General features: G+C 35.4%; 1 protein-coding gene across 1 annotated transcript; it reads left to right on the plus strand.

Annotated features, from left to right (window-relative positions):
- Positions 1-1537: 1537 nt before the first annotated feature.
- LOC131077172 (uncharacterized) lies at positions 1538-2389 on the plus strand. The gene is made up of 2 exons (XM_058014609.2): positions 1538-1914; positions 2014-2389. The coding sequence occupies exons 1-2, from the start codon at positions 1650-1652 to the stop codon at positions 2193-2195; spliced, it is 447 nt and encodes a 148-aa protein (XP_057870592.2). The 5' UTR covers positions 1538-1649; the 3' UTR covers positions 2196-2389.
- The last annotated feature ends 11999 nt before the right edge of the window (positions 2390-14388 follow it).

The raw sequence follows: 14388 nt of genomic DNA on the forward strand, positions 1-14388 counted from the left end.
TTGTGATTTTCTCTTTTGATCAAATTCGCCATGGGTACCTATTTGATCAACAACCCCAATTGAGAGATATGTACAATCTAGGGGTAAATGAATCTCTTTATTTGAGTTAATCTCAATCTAGGAGTATTTATTTTGTCAAACTCACTACGACCAAGGGTATCTTATCCAATGGATTCAAGGGCTATCACTCTTCTTAACTCTATCATATGTCATATTCAAGAAGTTGGTTGTTGCATTGTTTTGTTAATTATAACACTATATCATTTGTCCTACCAATTTCCAGCCACGTCTTATATGCAAGAGTGTTGATGCTTGAACCACTTGAGCCCATCCAAATATACGGGTTTTTGGAATTAATTAGCTTAGAGGTCTAAAGCAAAAAGTGATTACAATTTTGTGTTTTTAGTGGGTGATTCCTTCTTTCCTCCCTAAAAATTTGTTGCTCTATAGGTGGAAATATTTTATACCAAAGCTTTGAAAGGTGTTATGTTTCATTTGGGATCAATAGTGTTATTATTTTATTATGATTTTATGTCTATTCTTTCACAACATGTGATAGATTATTTAGCCACATCTTCTATGTGAGTTTTATTGGTGGAATTTTAGATGCTTTATTTGGTTTTACATTTGAACTTACCCATGTATTGCGAGTTCCAAGATGTAAATATATCATTTGTTGGATGTTATCATTATACTATAGTATTGAAGGTCTTTAATTTTTTTGTCACATGTCTGTGTATTTTTTATATATGGGAGGACTTGTATGTGCAATATAGTGTATATGTATGGACTTGTTATTGTGATTTGTTTGGATATATTGTTGACAAGTGAACTACTTGTGATAATGAGTATGCGTTATTTTTGAGGTGTGGTTAGTTAGATGTGTTAGCTCAAATAATTGCGGTTGTTATTCTAGTTGTTGGTAAGTTCTTGCTAGCTACTCAAGCCTATTCATTACTAAATTAGATTTGGTATTTATGTTTGGATATTAAGTGGAGGAAAGATTTTGTGATGATTAATCTATCATCGCCTTTAAATAGGATCGCATCTTTCATGCATAGCTATGATGAAAGTAATTGAGAGGGCTTTTGATTAGGATAGTAATCACCTTGATTATTGTTGCATATGTCTTGGTGGAGGATATGGATATTTAGATGGTGAATATTGGCTACAAGGGTTGTCCCTTTACTGATTGAGTACTCATACTTTTGAAAGTTTATACAATTTATGCTTCAACTAAAGAAAATGTTTGGAATGCCATGTTTTACATCATACATAATAATGTTAAGAAAATGTTGGGAATGCTATGTTTTACATCATACATCATACGCCAGTCATGCTTCAAGTTTGCCAGCACACCTACCTTGCATGAGTTACAACTATAGCATAATTTATCCTCATCATTACACGACCTGCTACAATCCACATGCGTAAGTTGCATGCTGTGGTAGTCCAACAAGTGGCGTTCACATACACAAAGCCACACGACGTATCACACCCCAACTAATCGTGACGACGAAGGCAAAGACGGTGAACCTGTAAACCTTAGTGTGTACTCTTTAAGCTTTCATGCGATACGGTTCATCTCTATAAATTCCCACATTTACAATAGGAAAGGCAAAGTTAGGCTCACAGTTTGATTGCAGTATATGCTCAAAAGTGACTCCATGGAATTCCAGAAGCCGTCGAGGGATGTGAACTTGATATCAGGTGAGTGGCGATTGGCTTCTGTTGATGAAGTTAAAAGCAATTTAGAAGAGATTAAAAGCAAAGGAGTCCTTGGGAAGTGGAGTATCGTCCGCGTTTTGGACGGATGGGCGATGGGGTCCGGGTATGATTATGAACTCCACCAAGGCTACAAGAGCGGAATGAGCGAGATGTTGCTTGTTAAAACCAACCAATCAAGACCGTCAAGTAAGTTAGTCAGGGAATATCTTCTCTTCTCTTCTCTTCTCTTCTCTTCTCTTCTCTACTTGATTCACTATCAACTGAAAACTGACTTTATATATGCAGATGGTTTGTTCGATCCAGAAATGCACTCCGGAGTGGAGTTGAGTGCAGAAGGAAGAGAAGCTGCTGTTTTATTGTCTGTTGATGATAAAATTACTGAAGTCGTTCACTTCGTCCTTCACCGTTTCGCCAAGCTAGAGAAGTTGATCCTCAAGATTAAGGAAGACCTGGGCTGCGACAGCTAAGAATGATGGCTTGCCCTTTTTAATAGTATGCTTGAGTGTTGTTCTTCCTCTTACCTCATGTTTGAATGCTCTTCTTCTCCCTCTACCTTCATTCTCATGTCTACCAACTACTATGTCATGCGTACCAATCTTTTCTTATGATTTCTCTATAGTTTATAGATATCAATATGTATAGCATATTATTTCTCGATCAAGTGGTTACTACCTATTTTGATGGCTTCACGAAGTTGGGCATACGAGTTATTATCATTCACCCATTTAAGTGTGCCCATCAAATAAATGAACACAATAAAATGTATCTCAAAATATTCTAGTCCTTATAGTAAAGTATCTGTTAATATGTAAATATCAGTTATAAAAGTTCTTCCAAACATGCAATCTCATTGAAAGGAAAATATCAATCAAATAATTACTACTGCTTATTTGACGATCTCATTGAATTGGGCGTAAGAGTTATTATCTTTGACCCATTTGAATGTGCCCATTGAACATATTAAACTAATCTCAAAAGATTTTACTCATCTTCTAAAGCACATACTCACTTACATGATCTTTAAAATCTTCTAAAGCACATACTCACTTACATGATCTTTAAAATCTTCTAAAGCACATACTCACTTACATGATCTTATAGAATAAGATGTTTTTCCTAAAGGTTTAGGAAATGCTGGAAATGCTTGATTGTTGATGGATTGCATCTCAATACATAAGTATATTATGATTATATATTATGATTATATATATAAGGAAACATTTACTAATATTTAAATATAAAAGTTAAAAATTATTCATCTTACTTAAAACGTCCAAAAACTTGTAAAGAAAAATGTCAATCAAATCTATATTATTGCTTCAAAATTATTGCTTCTTTTGATGGTTTCACTATTTTGAGCCTAAGAGTATCTATTGTTGACCTATTGTTGACCCATTTGATTGTTGACCCATTTGAGTGTGCCCATAAAATAAATGAACATATTAAAATTTGTCTAAAATCTCCTTATTCTATACAACACTTACTCCTTTAATTGATCTTTTCTTGTAAGATGTTTTATCTAAAGGTTTACAAAATTCTTGATTGCCAATAAAGTGTATCTCAATTATATAATTGTATCTTCTATGAAATTACATAGCCAAACACAGCCAAACGTGAAAATACTTTAGGCAAATTTTAGTCCTTATTCTATAAAGCACTTACTCCTTTAATTGATCTGAGATATAATTGTATCTTCTATGAAATTAAATAGCCAAACATAGCCAAACGTGAAAATAGTTTAGGCAAATTTTAGTCCTTATTCTATAAAGTACTTACTTCTTTAATTGATCTTTTCTTGTACAAGATGTTTTATCTAAAGGTTTACAAAATTCTTGATTGCCAATAAAGTGTATGTCAATTATACAAGTGTATCTCCTAAGAAATTACATCTGCAAATGTGAAAATAATTTAAAATAATTTATTTTGAAGTAATATATTTATAAATATGGCATAATATGTATGATTAAACCAAAAAAATGATTATGCATAGGGTTTTGAAAGAAATTAGTAATACATATGGTTATAATTCATTCAACTCTAAAATTCAAGAGACAAAATGCATGAGAATGAATACTAGTCTATATAAAGTGGTGTAAAAAATAGAAAGTTAGGTGTTATAATTCATTCAATTCTAAAATTCAAGACAAAATGCATGAGAGTGAATATTAATCTATAAAGTGGTGTAAAAAATAGAAAGTTAGGTGGGCTTTGTCAGACTAGCTCTACATACTTTATTAGAACCATCAATCCCATACATCAAAAATTGATCAAATCTTGAAATTTAAAACACAAATGTTTCCTTTCCCATCCTTGATATTCAGTCATAAAAAGGTTTTGCAGCTAGCAAGATTATATTAATATTAATGCTTAAAAATATGTTTATTAAAATTTTAAAAAATGGAATAAAATAGCAAAAATGAAACTAAAGGAATATAGGATCTTCCTCCTCTAAAGGTTTTGGATATTAATAAATGTACAAAATAAATATACTAAATGTTGGAAATAGTGATTATGTGTTGTCATTGATGTCAACATTGTGCTCCAGTTGGATATGGTTCCTTCCCGGTTGGTTGCTACTATCCCAAGATCTTCCTCCTCTAAAGGTTTTGGATATTAATAAATGTACAAAATAAATATACTAAATGTTGGACATAGTGATTATGTGTTGTCATTGATGTCAACAACGTGCTCCAGTTGGATATGGTTCCTTCCCGGTTGGTTGCTACTATCCCAATTGGTTCATGTTCCAGATGAACTTGGTTTCAACCTAATTTTGATCTGGTATGAACCGATCGTTGGATTCATTTTTGGATGGTTATTCAAGATGATTATTTTCTTTTCATATTCTGTTGGTTCATTATTTGCTGCTTTGGAAGCTATCACTTATGTTCTGGATTACGGGTTGATATTCTTGGTACCGGTTGGCTTTACCGATTGGTGGAATTCGATGAAATGGTTAAGTAATTTTGGTCTAGCTTACTAAAATGGTTCCGAACATGCTGAAGGTGTTCTTGATCATTTCCTAATTGTTTGGTGGCTTAACATTGGCTAGCATGATGATTTGGTGATCCTATTTGGATCCGGTTGGTTATTCTATTTTATTACACTGAGGGTTTCTACCGGTTGGAGAAACATGTTGATATTGGTCTTAGCGGAATTTTTGGTAGATATAATTGATTGGGAGTTTGTATTAGGTCCATGCTATGTAATCTAAATCATGTAATATTGATCTTGTGGTATTGTGTGATGTAATTTTTGTAATTATGGTTTATGGGTTTAGGGGTTAGCCGACCTTGTTATCAAGGTTGATAATCTGTATATATAGGCATCTTATTCATGTAATATGGTATGGTATGGTTATGTTTGCATTATCAAAGAGAGGTAATTATGTGAACAGATAGATATCATTCAAAGAGGGGTGTGAAGGATTTAGAGTTGCAGGGCGGACATATGTGCTTAACGAGAACTGTATCAAGCATTAGGAGATGCTATCTTCACAGTTCATTTTATCTGGATTGTAGTTTGATGTTTATGTAAGTCAGTGAGATTGATTTTTTTGATGAGAAGTGAACTCTATGTAGTTGGTCTGATTGCAAGTCTAATCCCCATTGTAATTATTTCACATACTGCTATAGAAGTATTATCTAACTATGGGTAGGGTTTCCCACTATGGTTTTTTCTTGAACTGGGTTTTCCACATCAAAAATATTGGTGTTGTGTGTTCTATTATTTAATGTTTTATCTTTCACTATGTTGTTTATATTCTATTGCATTAAATTGTTTATAATGTGCATTAACTATTTAACTTGTGGAAAACTGATTCACCCATCCCCCTTGCCTCTCAGTTTTCCTCCAGTTCATTATTTGTATCAGAGATTTTAATAATTCGTATCAGAGTGAGGTCCTCTCTGTAGAAGTTAACTGCTTGAGGAGATCCGATGGCATCAACTTCTACATTTAATCCCTACCCGGAGGAGAGTCCCAGATTTGATGGTACAAATTACAATATATGGAAGGAGTGCATGAAGATTTATCTGATATGTCTTGGAGCTAAAAATGGGGAGATAACAAAGAAAGAGTATACACCTCATAATCCTAATTCTGAAACTTTAGCACCTCCTGATGAGTAGAAGAAATCTAATAATGATGTCGGAGCAAAAGAAGAATTGTTAAGTGTCCTATCAAATGAGAAGCTGTTGAATATCATAGAACTAGAAAATGCAAAGCATATCTTGTTGAATCTTGAAATTCTTTATGAAGGTGACCAAGTAGTAAAGATTGCAAAACTTGAAAGTTACTGGGTGAGATATGAAACTTTGAAGATGGAAGAAGATGAGAAGATAAGTTCTTTCATGGATAGAGTGTATAAGATTTTCATGGGAATCAAATGCTGCAGTGGAAATGTTAATGAGGATGAGTTTGTGTCAAAGATTCTAAGAGTTCTACCTTCGTCTTACAAAATGAAGGCTACTACAATAAATAAACTCTGGACAATGTCAAATACCCCTATTACCATAGATACATTACTTGGGAAGTTGAAATAACAAGGAATAGAAGAGCTACAAGTAAAATAATGGAATAAAAAGAAAATAAAACAAAACATGAACCCCATATAAATTGAATTAATTTCTTCCCCAACAAAATATATATTTGATGAAATCATAAAAACTTTTCTACAAATGAACTTAAAAAAGATAGACTCCCCACCTTGTGGAAATGAGCATGCTCAAGAAAGACATGTATGACAACCAGTCAAGGTCTTCCACCCACAATTCAACAAAATGTAGAGATGATCAGGTTATTGGTACAGTGTGTGATACCGATAGGGTTAGCAAAACAACAAAGAAGAGGAACTTGTAGAAGTGTTTTGGTTGGTGATCCTATCAGGACCGAAATGAAGAAGCCAAGCTGACAATTGGTCAACTTGGATACCACATGGAGTCAACATGGTGAACCTGTATTTGGATAAAGATGGAATATACACTAACAGGGTAGTTACAGGTTTGTTCGACTTTAACGAAAGGTCCCACAAATCATGGGACATGTTATAGAGCTATTGTAGAGGTTTGAGGCTCGAGGAATGGAGGACAACTGCGAACCAACTAATAATGATTGAGGGGATCGAGGAAAATAAAGGAAATAGTAGAACCAAATCTTAGTGTTTGACCAAGAGACTAGCCAATAGGGTAAAAAGAAGATCGCCAGAGATGGAAAGCATGATCTAGGAGGCACATAAATGGAGGAGTTGTGTAGACTTGCAATCTGATAAATCAGATTGGACATGATCTAATTGGATTTGACTTGCCTCGAGGATTGTGAAGAAACCCTAACTGTCTAGAATTTGAATTATCTTTTGGTGAGAAACTAGTCTATAAAGAAGAAGGACAAAGACATTGTTAAGTGTTGTTGAATAGAAGAATGGTGTGCCATTGTGAAGTGTATTACTTCTGTAAGTAAGAGAAAATCAGCCAAGTTCTCAAAGAGTACCTGAGAGAAGAGGGATAGTAAATAGTAAAACCAGTAGTGGTTATACCAATATAGAAAAGGTGAAGAGATATTTAGAGAATACTGATAGTGGTCCAGTAGAGTTGAACACTGGTAAAGTGTAGAGCTATGAGAAGGTGATCCAAAAAAGAAAGAGAAGTGGAAGAGGTGTAATAGTAGTATTTACCGACAGAGAAGCAGTAGGTGAAAAGAAGTAGTATTTACCAGCAAGGAAGTTTCTATTGAGTTGTTACAAGATTCACTTGTAACTAGATTACTACTTTTGTATTTAAAAGATTACTTTGTGGACACTGAGTTGTAGCTCGGTGTAGGAGTTGTAGTTCCTCTAGGTTGTAGCTCATAAATTGGGTAGGGGTTGTAGCGCCTTCGGTTGGTGACCTAAATCAAGGATTGTAGTTCCTTTGGGTTGTCTCCCATAAATCAAGCAGGAGTTGTACCTCCTTGGTTTGTTTCCCTAAACATTGTAAGAGAGGTTTGATTGTGAGACTAGATTGGAACAATAGACTCCAGCAGCATTTCTCATCGAGGTTTTTCCCATCTTGGGTTTTCCTCGTATATGCTGGTGTTATGGGATGTCCACTTGTATATGTTTGCATATGAGTTTAGTCTCCTCACTAACCAGTAATTCTGTTCATAATTAGATCTAATAACCGGTATGCTTTGATTGGATAGCTAATGGAAAAATTTTGAGAACCATTGATTCACCCCCTCCCCCTCTCAGTGGTGCATTGTGTCTAAAAAATATTTAATCTTCATTCCAATAATTGACAATGGTTAATAATGGTTATTTAATGAACAATACAATTCATTTCATTTCATTGTAAGTGTTGTTTGTATAATGAAGAATACAATACAATTCATTTAATGAACAATACAATACAATTCATTATTACTCTATGTATGCTCATATTTCCCCCTCCCACTTGGTCAAACGCTCATTGTCATACCCTACCGACGTCATCCCTTCAGCACCCTTAGTGCTAAAAATTGTCAAACTTTGATAGGCCCTAACTCAAAAGCCATGGCACCTCTAAATGATTCATTTCAACCTACGAGGCCATGAGAGGGGTCCCTACAAAAGCCTATCTTCTGTTTTCAAGTTTCCCTACGCTATTATTAGGGCAGCATTTTTATGGTTGGTGTAAAAATCTTCAGTCTCATTCAATCGAATGTTGTCGTATGGCCAATTTCTGATTTTCCTCATCGTGATAATGAACTGTCGGCTCTGATATGTCTAGTTAGGCATTATTACCCTATGCATACTACTATTTTATCCCCCCCCACTCGATCAAATGCTTGGGGTCATACCCTACTGGTGTAGTCCCTTGAGCATCCTAAGCGCTAAAAATTGCCAAACTTGGATAGGCCCTAACTTGAAATCCATGGTACCTGCGAATGATCCATTTGAAACTATAGGTCTACAAGAGGGGTCCCTAAAAAATCCTATCTCATTTTTTCAATTTTCCCTATGGTTTTATAAGGGTAGCATTTTTACGGTTGGCAAAAAAATCGTCAGTCTCATTTAATCGAATGTTGTCGCATGGCCAATTTATCACTCTGCTCATATTGATAATGAACAGTCAGCTCTAACATGTCTAGTTAGGTATTATTACCCTATGCATGCTCTTATTTTTTCCCCCACTCGGTTGAACACTCACAGTCATACCCTACCGGTGTTGTCCCTTGAGCACCCTAAGTGCTAAAAATTGTCAAACTTTGACGAGCCCTAACTCCAAATTTGTGGTACCTACAAACAATTTGTTTGAACCTACGGGTCCACAAGAGGGGTCCCTACAAAATCCTATATCGGTTTTTCAATTTTCTCTACGGTTTTATTAGGGCAACATTTTTTAGGTTGGCTAAAAAATCATCAATCTCATTCAATTATATGTTGTCGTGTGGCCAATTTCTCATTTTGATCATCGTGATAATGAACCATCGGGTTAGACATGTCCAGTTAGGAATTTATACCCTATGCATAGTCCTATTCCCCGCCCCCCCACTCAGTTGAACTCTCAAGGTCATACCCTACCAACGCTGTACCTTGAGTACCCTAAGTGCTAAAAATTGTCAAACTTTGATGGGCCCTAACTCGGAATTCATAGCACCTGCGAATGATCTGTTTGAACCTACGGGTTCACGAGAGGAGTCCTAGAAAAGCCTATCCAATTTTTCAATTTTCCCTACAGTTTTATTAGGGCAGCATTTTTCTCGATGCTGAAAAAAATGTCAATCTCATTCAATCGAATGTTGTCACGTGTCCCCTTTTAATTATATGGAGTGTACCCACTATGTGCATGCGAAAACTGTGTTGCCAACAAAAAAAGTTCATCAATAGACCTGCATTTTGAACACATCCTTAATATACATGTAACAAACTTGAACATTAAGGTTTAATGATCATTGTTTGAAATGAAATGCATGATAAAAAAAAATAAGGCACCATTAAAGACCTACTACTCAAGTATGCCTGAAGGGTCATCTCTTTTCTTAAGAGTATCTAGTATTGCTTCAGGATCAGCAGTGGTCACTGTCCATAGCTCTTGGTTTTCAGTTTTGCTTGATGCTTAAACAACTTGACATTTGTAGCTATAATAAGGTGTGAATATATTAGAATGGTTTTGTGTCTCTCATAGTATTCAAATGGAGGTATTCCATTCTTTCTAATCATGTATGTTCGCAACGAAGTTCCCACAACAACAACTGAACCTGTAGGATATGTGAACCCGTCATCATCTGTCACTGGTTGTGTTATCTTCTTTTTTTTTTGTACACATTGTGCCAACCAATATTTTGATCTCTCTTCATTCCCTTGCGGTGCAACAACTGCAAAAACATGTCCTGGTTGTACAAGATCTGATAGACTGTCATACTCAAGTGAACTTTCCATGTCATCGTTTGACAAGGATATTGTTTGAGATAAAGGATTTAGATATTGGGAAACCCACATATCAACCCACTCACTTGACTCGCACTGATCCCAATCACACCGAACACAACTAACAAAAAAAAAGCCAACGTTCATGTCCAAATGGTCTATGTACTTGCATTTGAGCTGAGAAATGAATGCATCTTTGAATAATCTTTAATTTTTTGACAATCCAATTTGTATCCCATTGTGCTCTCCTCAACCAACCAAAAGAATCTAGTCACTGCTGAATCAAGAGTACCTCCATGTGATAATGCTGAACTACACCAATCAACAATAGAATGTGCATCAGAGAAATTTGCACCTGAAATCTTCAATCGCTCCTTAATTATACCTCTTTTCAAACATGCACCTGCTCCCCCTTCCCATGCCCTGCCTCAAAAAAACACCAAATATGAGGTATACGCCTCTCTACATGCATTCTACTCAACCAATAAAATATATGGGCATTCTTGAATTGACCCATACAGTTATCTAACCATATGATATGTCAATCAATTGTAATATCTTTCTCATGCAAGAACTCAAAAAAATTATTGAATGAATGTTGCACATACTCGGAGTGTGATCTATCATCGCTCATATAAAAATGATACTCCTTGATTATCTTCTTGTCCTCTTCTGTACTATTAGGAGTATGTCTATATGTAGTGTGAACAAAAATAGCAATCTAGATTGAATCGTAGTACTCAGAATTTACCTCATTCTGTGGTTGCAATGTATAGTTCTCTACAAAATCAACCATCAATACTATAGTGCCAATCGGGAAAGAGTTCTTACACATCCTGAACTGTTGGTCCAACCACTGAGACCTATGGGTGTGCCTTGCATACTTGTAGAAAATATTTTCCTTAAAATCCAAAATAAAATTAGCAACACTTACTTCTCTTAAGACTAATTCGCATCTAGAACCTTCACCTCCACTCTTCAAAGTATATTTCACTGCCTCATATCTTTTTTTATCAACATAATTCTTTCCAAACTCACATTCGCTTCCCTCATGAAAACATGAAACAAACTTTGACAACCCACCATATTCCGAGCACTTCTCATTCAAACAATCATTTTTATAAAAATAGCAGCCATCATCTTTAGGGCATAAAAATAGATCTTGCAAGTCTCATGATGATCTCGGAAATAGCATTGCACCACACTCCTACAACATCTCATTAGTATGCATTGTAGAATTAATATGGCATAAAATTTCATAGTACATTGAAAACTCCACATGGTACTTGTAACAACAAGTATTACAAATCTTAATAGGAACACAATAAAATGGCTTCAAAGATTCAAAGGCCCTTTTTGATATTTGCAAAGTTGGATGTACTTTACAAAATGTTTTGTATAAAATTGTTTGGCTTGATTCCAAGAAATGTTTGGGATGCGGTGTGCGGTCTCGGTTGCCGATTCTTAATTTCAAAATATCCTTTACATTGGGTGACACTCTAGAATTAGAGTGCCAAAATTATTGAATCTCCTCCTTCACATTGTCAGTCAACTTTCTATCAACATGTGGAAGCCTCCCACCAAAAGCCCATGTATAATGTTGAAGTGGATCATCAAGTCTTTGTCTTTGTGTAAGTGATCTATCCAAAGTTTAATGGTTTATGTTCAAATTACCACAAGCTTGTCTCATTTGACAAGCCTTCCTCAATTGATGGCTTACTAAGGAGGTTGTAATAACTCTTTGAGTAGCTCTCTTATCTCTTTCTTTGGTATTATTTCCAATAGAATTGAGAGCATCAAATAGATTTTTGGCAATAATAGAATTTCTCTCGATCTTCTTGTTCATAAGAATCTTCAATTTTTTTAGAAATGGTCTCATCTTTATCATCTTTAGTAGTTTAACAAAGAGTTGGCATTGCTCAGTCAATGTCTTATTGCTAAAAAAAATTTCAAAAATTTATGTAGCCCACAACCAAACGGTTCTTGTTGACCTCTTGTCTTCAAGATTCGCAATAATGTTCTCATCAATTTCAAGTAATAATTTTTGGGTTCTTGAAGGTCTTGGATTTTGAATTTGTCTTTCATCCATGAGAGGGTCTTCATTAATAAAGTAATTAGGTGTTACATAATGTTCACTTGGTTGATAAATTCCACCTTCAATGTCAAAGTTTTCCACATTTTCACCTCCAATGTCAAAATTTTCCACATTTTCACCTCCAATGTCAAAATTTTCAATGTTTTCACCTCCAATGTCAAAAAAATTCATATTTACATCAAAATTATGGACACCTTCATTGTCAACTCCCAAATTTTCACTTTCCATTCTCACATAATGTTGAGCATTTTCATTATCACTTTCAACATTTTCAACATATTCAAAAATTTCACTTTCAAAATCTACATTTTCATTTTCAATAACTTGTTCAACATTTTCAAATTCAATTTCCTCTTCACTTGAAGTAACATTAGCAATATTTAACATACCTTGTTTTCTCCTCCTATGACCTTTTGTATCTCTTTCTCTATACACTTCAATTTGGTCATTTGAAAGTTTTCTTTTGCGTTTAGACTTCCGATGATTACTACTCGCCATTTACCTCCACAAAGATGCTCCTAAATGATTAACAATGTAAGATTTGACTTTAAGAATCTCTCAAAAGTACAAATTTGTCTCAACCTATCTGAAAACCCATGATCATCGACAGAAAATAGAATGTAAAGACTGTGGGCCATTGGAATCCACAAAATGGTCCACAAGGCTTCTTTTTATTTACAAAAAATTGATATCCGATAAAATAGGATCTCGGATTATATCCGATATCCAATTTTAATGTATAAATTTGTGGTCCTAAATTTTTTTCCTATTGCCACCTATTTTTTAATTGTTGCCACATTAATGGCAATAATAGAAATCGTATATCTGATAAAATTCGATATCCAATTTTATTACTCATATTTTAGAGACAACAAGATTATGGGAGAGGGAGAGAGAGGGGGGGGGGAGTGGGGGAGAGGGGGGAGGGGGGGAGAGAGAGAGAGATAGACAAATAGACATCAAGGGACGGGGAGAGAGAGAGATTAGCACAGAGGGGGAGAGAGAGATTAGCAGAGAGAGTGGGGAGAGAGAGAGAGAAACCATAAGGAGTCGTATGTTGTCCTTAGGGGTCATATGGTGTCCCATGACCCCTTAGGACACCATATGACCCATAACTACACAATTTGGTGTCTTAAGGGGTCATATATTGTCCTTAGGGGTCATATGGTGTCCTATGACCCCTTAGGACATGATATGACCCATAACAACATAATTTGGTGTCTTAAGGGGTTGTATGGTGTCCTAAGTGGTCATAGGAAACAATATGACCCCTTAGGACACCATAGGACCCATAACAACCCAATTTGGTGTCTTAAGGGGTCGTATGGTGTCCTAAGGGGTCGTAAGATACAATATGACCCCTATGGACACTATATGACTCATAACAACCCAATATGGTGTCATAAGAGGTCGTATGCTGTCCTTAGGGGTCATATCGTGTCTCATGACCCCTTCAGACACAATATGACCCACAACGACACAATTTTGTGTTTTAAGGGGTCATATGGTGTCCTAAGGGGTCCTAGGACACAATATCACCCTTTAGGACACCATATGAACCATAAGGACCCAATATGGTGTCATAAGCGGTCATATGTTGTCCTTAAGGGTCATATGGTGTCCCGTGACCCCTTAGGACATAATATCTAGTTACTTCTAGCTATTGTTTTTCATCATTCTTTTCAAACACTATTACTTCTAGCTATTATTTTTCTCTTTCTATATTTCGCATATTATCTTCAGTTGTTCTCAATGCATCAAGATTTTCAGTCATCTGTGTGCTGAAATACTCATGTTCTCTTCTTATTGTTTTTAGATGTCCATTTAGTGCTTTGTTCTTTTCTTTCAATTCTCCAATCATTTCTTCAGTCTCTTCTGATATACTATTCTCAGATGATGTCTCAATTTGTTCCACCAACTCTTGTGAGTCCTATAAATCATCAAACAACCTTCTTCTGACTTTCAGTGATCTTTGCATTTGTCTCTGCATATCTACAATCACTTGATTAGAATGATCCAATTCTTTTTGAAGATTCACAATTCTGTAAGATTGTTTGTAGCCTTCCATTGATAGGAACTTTCTCGTTAGGCTGTTAAACTCTTTACCAAGAGTGGAGCTCTGATACCAATTGTTAGGTCCAACTGGGAAAGCTAATGTACTGAGAGGGGAGGGGTGAATCAG

The sequence above is a fragment of the Cryptomeria japonica genome, chromosome 11, assembly GCF_030272615.1.
Source record: "Cryptomeria japonica chromosome 11, Sugi_1.0, whole genome shotgun sequence".
Classification (NCBI taxonomy): Eukaryota; Viridiplantae; Streptophyta; class Pinopsida; order Cupressales; family Cupressaceae; genus Cryptomeria; species Cryptomeria japonica.